Raw genomic sequence first — 13,161 nt, 5'->3', positions numbered from 1 at the left:
CCCGGACCGGGGCACAAACCCGTGCCCCCTGCATCGGCAGGCGGACTCTCAACCACTGCGCCACCAGAGAAGCCCTCCAGGTGTCCTTTGAGATCTGGCCTCATCTTTCTCTCTGGGCTCATTTCCAACACATTTCCGTTCACTCAGTGCTTGAGCAACACTGGCTTTTCAGCCTTGCTCCCCACTCTGTTCCATCCCAAGGCCCCTGAATATGTTGCCCCCGTTCCTGGAATGATCTTTCTTCTTCTTGCCTGCTCTGGCCTCAGCACCCAGCTCAAGAATCCAACCTCAGGGAACACTTCCCCGACCTCCTTGACTCAAGGACTCAGCAAAACTTCCCCTATTGGTGCTGGTTACACAAGTGTTTGGTTTGTTAAAATTTATCAAGCTGTTATACCTGTGATATGTGTACTTTTCTGGAGACATGTTAGGTTACAATAACAAGTTCTTATAAATCCCTCTAAGCACCCTATTAACTCCCCACTCAAGGACATAGAAAAGTTATAACTGCATAGGCATTTGTGTGATTCGTGTATTTCTTCCCCAAATTGTAAGCTCCCAAAGGGCAGGGACTTTCTCTAGTGCTGTTTAACACAGTGCCTGGCATAAAGTAGGCACTAACATTTCTGAGTGTGAAAATGGACAGGGGTGAAAATAACTTGTACTGGCTAGGAAGTATGCTAGCCGCCTTCTTCTAGATCAGGACTGCTTAAACAAGCAGGCTTCAGGGTCTCCATGAACCTTGAAATATTCTATGAAAATTTGTACGTGTATTTAATTAAGTACTTTTTCCTCCTCCGGAATGAATCCAACATTTCATCAGATTCTCAGAGAGTTTTATCACCCAAAAAGGTTAAGGATCAGTGTTCTAGACTCAGCCAGAATTTGATAGATTTATCCATTTAATGACAAACAACTGGCAAAATAGAAAATTTTGATATGTTTTGCAAAATATGTTATCCTGGCCATGCACTGCAAAATAGAATTTTCTATTATTAAATTTAAGTCCTTGAGATTTCTCCATGCTGATGACAAATCTCGGTTTTAAATGTCAGAGTTTATCCAGCTATGCAGGGATTTGTGCTCAAGGGCAAGGTAAATATGTGTGAAAATAAAACAAGACTGAGAAGGACAGGGCAATTATAGGGCATTTAGAGGGGAAAGAAACAAAGAATGAGCTCTAGCTCTTTATACCAACATGCCGCAACGTCTAGTCTCCTCAAAACACACATGCCCAATAAGAGACCTTTCAAGTACCACACAGAACCAGACAGAGGCCCTGATGCTCAGACAGAAAGACTCTCTATAAAATCAAAAGCCTTTCCTCTGGATGGTGCCAATGAAAGGATCCTCTGTCCACGCACCACAATTACTTCTCTGTATTTCACAGGAAGCCAGCAGAAAACGTATCTCAGTAAAAAAGTCATTAAGTCTGGATTTGGGAATATGTGTGCTCCCGACTATTTCAAGCAATTTGTTCGGGGGAAAAAAATGTAAATTTTTATAAATAATGTAAAAACTTGATAAATTCATTTTCAAGCATATTAAAATAAAAATGACCATCTGCTCAATGTGTGTAATTATTTTATTTAGGGAATGCTGAAAAGGTACACTAATAATTTAGGATGAAAAACTATAAAAACCTATCTATTTAACAATCGAACAGTGTCAAATTCTTAATATATTTAGCAGTTCCTACTACCCACATCCCCTGAACACATATATACACACAAATACACTTTAAAGTGTTTCCCAGTGATGTTGCCTTGGTTTTAAGTGTTGTCCAAGATGAACCAATTATTGGTAGGGAAGGAGGGCAGAAAATCTATTCCCCTGCCTTAAGTGATGACTCATTATCCCTGCCTTTTTCAGATGTACAGACCTGGATCCACTTCTAGACTGGAACAGTTACCCACAAGGAACAGCTACCATTTTCTCCCCAAGCCTGTTTTCTCATCTGTAAAAGTGAGATAATAATGCTGGGCCAGGGATTTTCCATCGGTTCTCAGTCCCATCTGGACCCACCGCTAATCTCCCCTGTATTGCCAAGACTCGAGGCCTTAATATCACATCTTCCTGGATTCCTTTGCCACTTAGGCACTCAGGAGAGATTTGAAGGCAGGAGGAAAGGGCAAGTGATTTTGCTTCTAGCAGCACCTGTGGCGCCCACTGTTGCACTCCTTACAACTGGGGATTCCACAGTGTTAGCTATGGCGGTGGTACCTCTAGCAGTGGCAGCAAGAGTCACTCCTACAGTGGCAGAGCCCCCGGCAGTGCCAGCAGCAAGTACAGGCACCCGAGGGCCAGCTGAAAGGCGGAAGCAGCCTTGACTCTCTGGGTGACACCCCGTCTCTCCTCTTACTCCTGGCCGCACAGTGTCCAGGTCGCAGACGTGCACCACTCTCTGCCTTTTGCTCCTTCAGTCCTGCCCACGTTTGTGTACCAATCCCTGCATCAATTCCTCTCTGCTGGAAAGGCCTAGTGACTGAATGATATACACACCAATTTCTATAGGGGTATCATAAGGATTAAATGAGATAACACATAGCAAGTAATCTGCTCAGTACTTGGAACATGGTAAATGGAAGCTATTTTTCCATTATTCTATCTAATCGTGTTGCTCACGATCCAGCTCCCCCTTCTCAGTCCTACTAGGTGAAGGTGATGACCTTTCCCTTCTTAATCACCAAAGGATTTCAGTGAAGTTGGACCTGGTTTGAGAAAGCTGGGGATGAAGACCCTGGGAAACTGGCAGAAGTAGAAGACATCAAACAGGGATGGACCAGCAAGTGAGTACGAACAAGGGCAGAGAAAAGAGAAGGGCTTCTGCTTTCTAAATCTACAGTGTATACAAGAAGAACCTTGACAGTTATCTGAATACATGACCTGAACTTCTCATAATTATAAGTCACTTATAAAATACCATTTATGTAGGTACACGAAGTAAAACACAGTCCCCATCAGGTAGGAATGAAATGAGTTTCTCTGGTAAGTGATTTCTAGGTCTTCCTCTCTTGGACCTGTCATATTGCCCAGACTGCTTTGCAGAGACAGTCCAAAATTGCTAGATATGAATTTTTTTTAGTTAAGTACACACACGCAAATATAATCACACAAACAATGTGACCTGCTGGGTAAAATGTAACAGGATTCATTTTCTCTGTTCTTTGAAAGGGGTTTTACTCAAGTTTAAGCAACAATATCAGTCCTGAGAGCAAAGCACTCAGTCTCCACTAAGAGATTTCTCTCTAAACATAATCCTATCTTCTCAGATCAAAACATTTAAATCTTTTATATATTAACATGTATCATTATACAATATATATTATATACACTACATATTATATATACTATATAATATCTATTCTCAAAATACATTATATACATTTTTTTAAATGTAGTCTTAACTATAATACAGAAAGCAAGTTCCCATCAATATTTTATGAAATTATTCTCTGAAACTCTGGCTGTTTAAGAGAAATGCTTCAGGACCCCTAGCTTATTTTATCTCAATTAAAAACAAAACATAAACATATATCCTTATTGTGAAGCAATTATCCTCTAATAAAGATGTTAAAAAAAAAAAACCCGAAAGCATAAGCTCTCTGTTACCATGGGGAGACAAACAATCATTATACTATGAGAGTAACCTGTGATTAAAATGCAGCTGGGATCCAGAGCTTCTGTTGGGAATTTAAAACCAAGGGTCGTTCAGCTTACCTCCTCCTGGTGGGCTGTACAGAGTCATGGTCGCTCCCACACGAGGGGTTTCGGCGGCGCGCATAGGGGAACTTGGGAGATTTCGTGCGGTCGTTCGGGGAGTTGTAGAGTCCGCTGGAGTGGAAGAGGAAAGGTCAATGATGTCCGCAGAGGGCCTGGAGGAGCAACACCCTAACCTGGATCTAGGGAAGTGTTCATGACTGCACATTTTTTACTGCCTGGAGAATACTGGATCATGGGCACATGGTTCTCTTTGCTGACAAGATTTCTTGAAAGGAAAGAGAAGTAAACAAATCATAAAAATCTTCATTTTGCAAGAACGGGTTTGTCTCACTGGGCTTCAACAGTAAGAAATCAACACACACAAATGATGGCAATAACAACAACAATCTGCACTTATGATGAAACCACCACATGCCAGGTGCTGCCTGAGCTGAGGGCTTTATATTCATTATCTCAGCTTTTCTCCAGATCAACCCTAATCACCAAAGTACAATTATTAGACCCATGTAACAGAAAGGAAAACAGAAATACAGAATGTTTAATTAAGCAGCCAAGTAGAGTAGCTAGGAAAGAGGCAGAGCTAGAATCTGAACCACTGTGTGGTCAGACCTGGAACCACCGTAACTATATGGCCAGTAAGTTATGATGCAGGTCTGCTCCTGGTATGGTAGTTGTGAACAAAAGAAACTCAATATTTCTATATTTCTAGAAATAAAGGTCTACTAGAAGCACTAGTCATTAGCTATAGTTTTCAACTCAAGTTTTTACAAGAACTATGAAATTGGGAAAATTACCATTTATATGTCATTTCGCATATTCTAATGACCACCAAGCCATCCTAATGCTCTTTCAGGCAGTTTCTTAGTATATACAAATTTTCCTTTCTGTCTTTCCAGGAGAAAGTTTCATGTTAGGACACATCCTGTTGACCTCTACTTCAGAAGTTCTCGGTCACACAGATGTAGGAATCTGACTGACTTGTCCACAGTTAGCCATCACCAGCCACAAAGCAGTTGGATTCCATTATTTAACAAGCTGCAATTGCTAACCCCTTTTCTACTGTTCTCCTTTATAAAAACGATGATTCTCTTTACCTCTGGGGGCCATTTTCTTCCCATGGCGCATGAGATTTGCTTCTTTGGGTAACAGGGCTGTTTTCATTCTTTGCTTTCTTAAAGCTTTAATTAAAAAACAAAAAGAGTGTAGAAATTAGCTAGAAAATAAAAGGAATTAATTAGCTAGAAAATAAAAGGAAATTAACTCACATACTTATTTCTTCAGTAAAATTATTTAACAAATGTTTTAAAATGTGTTTTTATTTATACCTGTGACTCATTCCAGAAAGAATATAAAGTGGCTACCTTAATTTTAAAAAATACTTGTTTCCAGCAGTACTTTGGGGGTCTCTTTTCCCCTTCTTTCTTTCTAGTTTTACTTCTTTATGTCAACCAAATGCCGAGTTATCAATTGTTAAGAACCTTTCTAAAGAGTCCACCTGCAGGACAGGAAAAAAGGGCACCAGCAAGCGAAGAAAAGAGGCTGATGAGAAAGGAAAGTTGAGTATCTGGGCTCATGAAGCTGGCTCCCTCTTTTCAGCAGTGGTCAGAGACCGCTGGCTTTGGCCTTAGGTCTGAATCTATGCAGGCTGGTCAGCTCTGGGCAGGTTCAGGCTACCAGAACTGACTTTCTCTGCCCCCAGCTTCTGCCATATCTTGGCTTCATCCTTCCAGATCAGAATGACTTTCAAATGCTATTTCCTGACCTAGTATTATCTTTCTGCCCTAAGAATGTAAATATAAGTGAGTTGTTATTCAATCCCAACAAATTGTTTTAGAAACACATGGGAGACACAAGGAAAGGATTCATCAGAACTCTTCTGTCACCAGGGGAGTAGGGGAGGTGTGTCACCTCTCACTTCCCGGGGAGACTCCACTTCAGAAAAAGACAGATCTACTTAACTCTTAATCCACTTTTAACCCTGGCTTTTTGAGGAATCCTCTATTTAATAGTCCTGGAATATGGTCAAAGCAGAGTTCTTTGTAACAGTCAAGAAAGAGGAGAGAAAATAACAAGGTCATTTCAAAAAATGAAAATAAACTTGTACCCTAGCATACTATATTCATATAGGAATTAATACAACATAACCTTAAAAATTAGATATTTGACAAAGGCACGTAACAGAGCATTAGTAGATAGTAGGTATGTTTTACTTATATATGAGCAATATATTACTCTTATAAAGGTTAAAAAATGTTTGGAAGATCAAATTTCTAAAGTAAAACCTTACTTTTGAAATGAGGAAAAGAAATATGGTAGATTTAATACAACAGTAGAGAGTTTGAGTGTGTTTAATAAATCAGAAAGAAAAGAGAAAAGGGAGATTGAGAAATGCAGTAGGGAGATGAAAGGGAAATTGAGAGAGCAGCGAAAGAATAATGAAATCCTGGGGGGCAAATTAATTGCATTCACTGACTGAGCTATTTCTCATCTGGAACTTGAGTAGGAAAATTTGGCGGCCCTTCAGGTATCAGTCCTATCGGCAAGAATGCAGTTACAGAGGGGATTGAACTCCTGTACATTCTAAAAAGCCTTGGGATCTGAATTTCATGCAAGATTACTGTTCTTATGTTGTACTTACCATAAGCATATCCTGTACATACAGATTAAGATGACTCACTAGCCACAGCCGTGAGGCTGACTAAGGGAAGCACAGTAAACGAAAGTGTAGGCAAAAGCAAAGAACTTGTCATTCCAAAAAGAAAACCTGTACAGGGAGCGTCCTATAACTAAACAAAACAAAATGATGGCAAAACCCTGGCGACACCCTGCAACTCTGAGAAATTTCATAACTTAGAATTATTTTGCTGAGAAATCATAAACTATATCCCTCCAAGTAACAACAACCCAGTTGAATGAAAACACCAGTATTTACTAATGAAAGATGGAGTAGATGATCTAAGAAGTCTCTCAAGGTCATGTATTTCTGACTGCTTGGACTTCTCCATGATGCATGTGGAGCAGTCTCTATAGAGGAAGTGAGCTGATGAAAGCTACTTATTGTATGTGTAACATCCTGTTCCATGAACATAATTCGAGATAGGAAAAAGTGATGCTGAAAGAGCGTCTTAACAGAGAACAAGGCTGATCTTTCAGGGAAACAATCCACATAATATATTAAGAGAAGGTCTTTCTGCTGGGGGAGGCTGCTGGGAAAATTGGTGCAGAGGACCATGACGACTCTTTATACATATGCACTCACTGCCTTCTGAAACCCTGTGCCTCTAAATGCTATAAATCCTCTTTCTAGGGCCACAGTTCAATGCATCGCTGTAATGAACGCAGTACATTGAACGTGAATATGATCTACTTTACTTCCCAGGTCCCTCTGAGTTAGTCCATTATATCATGCCATTTAAAAAATCCCATGGAATTTTCACTCTGCTCAGAGAAGGCAGACCACACACTATCTGTGACTTTATCACGCTATGACAGCAGGAGCATTTCCTTCAAATGAGAGGGACATATCCTGATGTTTTATATTTCACTGGCATTTTAAAGTGTTCTTTGGCCCACAGAGTTTTTTTCATCAAAAGTACTAGTTAATTATCAGAGTGAAAAGATTCTTAACCTTGCCAACAGAAAAAAAAGCATTTCTGTGACAGCATATAGTGGTGTGTCCTTTCAGTTAACCGACTGACCTTTTTATTGGTGAAGGTGCGATAATTTTAGTTGTTCCTTCATTTTCTCCATTTTCCATGTTTGCAGTTACCCGATTTATGCTGTCTGATCCTAGTAGCAAAGAGGGGAAAGAAAGAGATAGTGGAGAAGAAAAGAAAGGAGATAGTGGTCAGAGAAACACAAAGAAGCAAAAACATATTTTTAAATGTAACTTTAGGGATGTCACGGCACATTGTATTGATAAATTTTAATTCCAAATGCATAATGAATTGCCCAATAAATCTGAGTTACTATTTTCTGAAATGTACTAAGCCCTCAATGTAACAATGTCCAAAGGGGTCTAGGTTATGGCACCACTGTAAAATGGTACCTTTTGAGACTTGAAGAGTTAAAAAAGTCCCCACATCAACTGTTAAAATAAGAATCTAAGATATTTAGTACTATTATATTGGAATGAAAGCCATTCCAATCGGTGCTTGATAACTACGTTGTGAAAAAAGTTACTGTTTCTTGGCAGGCCATGACAACGCTCATTCTCAATCAAACCGACCCCAAATACTTTGAACCTGAAAATATTCCAGCTCATAAGGCAAATGGCAAAACCAGAGGAATATAGACGTGAGTTGTATCGCTCACATTAAAAAAAAGTTTTCAAATGTGTTTTTTAATGTAAATATCCCTTAAGGTCTGAAACTGACTTTTGAAAAGCTTTTATTCCGCAGATTTGCATACACGCTAGATGAACCAGCAGAGGGAGCCCCCAGCAGACACAACGTTGGAAATCATGATCCAAATAAAGTGCAGCAGATGGGCCCATCCAGGAAGTCTGGATCCCATTTTTGGGAGGGAGGCAGATAAGCCTGCAGGGGTGAGATGTGCAGCACTGATGAGTAGTCTTCTTTTCTCTAGCGGCATGGCCCTCACTCTGGGAGGCACAGGGGAAACCAGGGAGGGGATGTCCGAAGCCCTTGTTCAATTAACCATGTGGCAGGCAGGTGCGTCTTCCTCAGAAAGGCATCTTGTATGTCCACGGATCAGGTCCTTCAATCCAAAGAGTAATCACCCCTAACGGTTTTCGAGTCGTGAGGTGAGTCTGTAATACTAATAAGAGCTAACATTTACTGAGCACTTAACCATGTGTTGGTGCTGCCCCAAGTACTTCCGGGTCTTTAAAATCATATAATTCTCAAAATAATCCTCTAAGGTAGATACTAATATTATCCCCATTTTTAAAGGTAAGAAAAACAGGACTTTGCCAAGGTCCCACAGCTCATGAGTGGGGGGGAGGGGAGCAGCTTTAAAACCCAGCAGTCCGGCTCCTGAGTCTTAGCTCCAAGCCACCACAATACACAGCCTTCCATGACCACCTGCACCTCATCCTCAAAAATCAGTCTAAAGGGTCCACTGGGAGAAACAGACGCTTTAGAAGTGAAAAGAATGTCCAATGAGGGGACTTCCCTGGTGGTCCTGTGGGTAGGACTCCGTGCTCCCAATGCAGGGGGCCCGGGTTCGATCCCTGATCGAGGAACTAGATCCCGCATGTATGCCACAACTAAGAGTTCACATGCTGCAACTAAGACCTGGCGCAGCCAAAATAAATAAATAAATAAATATTATTAAAAAAAAAGAATGTCCAATGAGAAGAATATTTAATAGCCAACTAAGAGAAGAATTCTCTCTCAAGGGCAACCAACGCTGAAAGACAACAAGAGAAACAAGTGAATACCCCAAAGTTGGCCATTCCCTCCAGAACACTTGGAGGCAGGTTTGGCTACTCATCAGGAATGATAAACATTAAGGCATACACCTTGAACACAGAAAGAAAACAGTGGTTTCAAATAAGAGCTCCCAAAACTATTATTACAAGGAATTTGACATGGATTCAACATCTGCATTTTGTTCCTATTCTGGAACCCTGAAATGAAAAAGTGAACCTGAAGATATGTGGCATTAAAGGTACGCTCATGTGGGAGCAACATTCAGAATCCAGGCATTAGAAAACAATAACATTGAGATCTACGGGAAATTTCACCAGGTATAATAAGTGGAACACAACCAACTCCAGTGAACAACCCCATGTGCTATCAGACATCAGAGTGGCCAGTCACTGTCTATTTTGCCATAACCCTTAATAAAAATCACCTAGGCAGATTCCCAAAATTTCTGGTGCAGATTTCAGATGGAGCTGCTTCTCAAAACTGGAATTCCATGTGGTATGGCCCTGGGACAGTGGCAGGAGGGATTAATTCATTTGTGCCCCAGACAGAATTACCCCAACATCATATTTTTAATTGTTTTGAATACATGTTTTTAAAATGTGGTATTGTTTTCAGCAGGTATTACTAATTTATACTGCAAGGGACCTTCATGTACCCAAGGCTATTTCCCAGGCTGAGCAGTCTTTTCTTTTTGTTTTTTGGCTTGTTTAATTTTTGTTGGAGTGTAGTTGATTTACAATATTGTGTTACTTTCTGCTGTACAGCAAAGTGCATCAGTTATACATATACACATACCTACTCTTTCATTACAGAGTACGGAGTAGAGTTCCCTGTGCTATACAGTAGGTCCTTATTAGTTATCTATTTTATATATAGTAATGTGTATATGTCAATCCCAATCTCCCAGTTTACCCGTCCCTCCCTCTCCCGCCTGGTAACCATAATATTGTTGAGCAGTCTTAGTCTAACAACCTTGGGGAAAGTGAGGCTGCCTGATCACTTTCACCTGGTTTCCTTCTGAAGCTTCCAAAAACTTAATAAACAGGTAGATCAAAAACTGAGCATTATCTTAAAATAGAAAAATTTCAAACTATGTATGCATGCGTTTTTTCTTAAAGAAACCAACATTGGGTTATTCACAATATCTAAATCATAATTCTTGACATCAAACACTAAATCTATGGTTTTCCCAAAGAATTTCAGGAAAAAAAATCACACACAAGCTCTCTCTCAGACACTCACAAACACCATAGCCAGGCTTCTTCAAAATAAACTGTTTGACTGACAAGACTATTTTACTAACATAAAATGGTATATATGTTAGTCATATAACTCTCATATACACATCATAACTAGATAGGGTAATACAATTTAATTTATGGCTCTTTTATATTCAAAACAGTGTACTACTAACCAAAAAATCTGTTTAAATGTATTTTCCTCCTCTATAACTATGTGAACTGGAAAAGCCTATGGTGTAAAAGCCTTACTAGGAAAACAGACTATAAGGAGAAAAGCTACTTACAAGCCTTAACTCAGTGGGAGCACTTCTGAAGTATCCATTCATATAATATTCATATTTAACTATAAATTACTCTATTCTATTCATGAATGTAGGGTTCTTAAAAAGCCCTAATTAGGCAATACTTATTAGCTTTATATTACTAAATGTGCACTTAAAAGTAATAACTACTTTTTAAATTTTATTTTATTTTATTTTCGGCTGTGTTGGGTCTTCGTTGCTGCGCACGGGCTTGTCTCTAGTTGCGGCGAGTGGAGGCCACCCTTCTTTGTGGTGCGTGGGCTTCTCATTGTGGTGGCTTCTCTATTGTTGCAGAGCACGGGCTCTAGGCACACAGGCTTCAGTAGTTGCAGTGCGTGGGCTCAGTAGCTGTGGCTCGTGGGCTCTAGAGCGCAGGCTCAGTAGTTGTGGCACATGGGCTTAGCTGCTCTGCAGCATGTGGGATCTTCCCAGACCAGGGATCGAACCTGTGTCGCCTGCATTGGCAGATGGATTCTTAACCACCGCTCCACCAGGGAAGTCCCAATAACTACATTTTTAAAACACTGTATTTTAACCATTGTCCTAATTATGTTAAATGAATGAGGTTTTTTTTTATAATGCTACCATTTAAGAAGAAAGCTAAGCAATTAAGTAAAGTTAGGTTATATATTGCTTACTGAAATCCACAAAGGTGAGAGCGATGGTTATGCATCATCTAGGTTTATTGACTCCATTTTGCTGACATGCACTAACTGTCTTCCTTTTCCAAATGTTTCCTCCCCTCGTCATCCCACCTTCCAGAACCATCCCTCCTACGTTAGCTCAGATTCTTGGACTAGAGAGAAGAGGTGATTTGACAAACCAACCACACTAAAGGGCTCATGTCTTCATGTATTAATTAGTCACAGAATAGTTCCTTTCTTTTTTGGCTCCATTGGGTCGTCATTGTTGCACAGGCTTTCTCTAGTTGCGGTGAGCAGGGGCTACACTTCGCTGCAGTGCGCGGGCTTCTCACTGTGGTGGCTTCTGTTGTTGCGGAGCACAGGCTCAAGGAGCGTGGGCTTCAGTGATTGCAGCACACGGGCTCAGTAGTTGTGGCACGCGGGCCCTAGAGTGCATGTGCTTCAGTAGTTGTGGTGCACAGGCTTAGTTGCTCCACAGCATGTGGGTTCTTCCCGGACCAGGGATCGAATCCACGTCTCCCGCATTAGCAGGCGGATTCTTAACCACTGCACCACCAGGGAAGTCCCATAGTTCCATTTTAAAGAGAAAAAGGAAGAGTCAAATATTAACTAAAATAATTAACTGATAACAATGGAATTTCAGGCGTTGCTCCAGGAGAAATTTTGAGGCTGAAGAAATCGTTTTTCACCACTCCTTTTTCATTGTAAATTATAATGGACCACCAGAAAAGAATATAACATACATATATGAACAGTTTAACAAATTTATTATAAAGTGAACAGCTATTTAACTACTACACACGTCAAGATATAAAACATTAAGGGAAATTTTCCTACACTACACAATCACTCCATTTGGTGTAACTCTTCCTTTCAGATAAGGCCAAACAGTTGTTTTCCATTTAAAATATCTAGAAACACAAATTATCATGTACCTATCTCATAAAATATTAATAATACACATAATGAAATTATTAAAATTTAAAATTATTAGTAAAAGTGAATAGGCCCTCAAAATCTTACTAAAATGAAGGACCTATCATTGTGCTCCCGTGATTGCCAGCACAGTGTCTTATACATGGTGATACTCAGTGAAGGTCTGTTATTATAGAGGATGTATTTCTGTTTCTACTATTTTTTCCACTTGAAGGGAAAATTCAGGATAATGATATTATGTTTAAAATGTGTCAAAACCAAGACAAAAAACATATATATCTGGATGTGGCCGTATGGGAAATTCAGGATGAGAGATGACATGCACCACATCCTACAAGCCTGGGCTACTTCGTAGAGCTTTAAAAGCTGCCTTCCACCTTAGCATGCAATTCTTTTCTACTCTTTTAAATGAAAGTCACAGATCACCTACAACAAAGGTCAGTTATTGACATGTGGTTACTAAGGCTCCTAGGTTAACCTGTATTTTATTTTACATAAAATATCAACACTAGCAAGACCAGTTAGAATTAGAAGCATCCAGTTCACTTTCCATATTGTTCACACTAAAAAGACAAAGGACTTGGGACTTCCCTGGCAGTCCAGTGGTTAAGACTCTGCGCTTTCACTGCAGGGGGCAAGGGAACATCCCTGGTGGGGGAACTAAGATCTTGCATGCTGCACGGCACGGCCCGGGCAGGGGAAGAGACAAAGGGCTTTATTCATGAGACTGGTCACATGTGGAAGAATAAGTTTATCAGGAGACTGCTATAGTTTATTAAGAAGCCAAATCTAGCTCATGACCTGTGATCATTTTTGTCTCTGGACTGTTAGACACTACAGCTTAATACGGGTGCACACAATTCCCTACCAGTTAGGCAGCAGTGCAGTGCCGGTGTCCATAGCTCCATGGTCTTGTCTG

The 13,161-nt window shown here is 40.2% G+C and overlaps 1 protein-coding gene across 8 annotated transcripts in view; it reads right to left on the bottom strand.

Moving 5' to 3' along the window:
- Window positions 1-13,161, bottom strand: part of EPB41L4A (erythrocyte membrane protein band 4.1 like 4A) — a 257,679-nt gene that overhangs the window by 40,141 nt on the left and 204,377 nt on the right. For all 8 annotated transcript variants that reach the window (XM_060143396.1, XM_060143392.1, XM_060143390.1 and 5 more), the window contains 3 exons: window positions 7,422-7,512; window positions 4,818-4,901; window positions 3,721-3,834 (listed from right to left, as the gene is read on the bottom strand). In XM_060143396.1, the coding sequence (XP_059999379.1) occupies window positions 3,721-3,834; window positions 4,818-4,901; window positions 7,422-7,512 (289 nt within the window). The remainder of the gene's footprint in view (window positions 1-3,720; window positions 3,835-4,817; window positions 4,902-7,421; window positions 7,513-13,161) is intronic.

Source organism: Lagenorhynchus albirostris, chromosome 3 (assembly GCF_949774975.1).
Source record: "Lagenorhynchus albirostris chromosome 3, mLagAlb1.1, whole genome shotgun sequence".
Lineage (NCBI taxonomy): Eukaryota > Metazoa > Chordata > Mammalia > Artiodactyla > Delphinidae > Lagenorhynchus > Lagenorhynchus albirostris.
The sequence above is the reverse complement of the archived record's forward strand: the minus strand, read 5'-3'. Positions and strand labels throughout refer to the sequence as shown.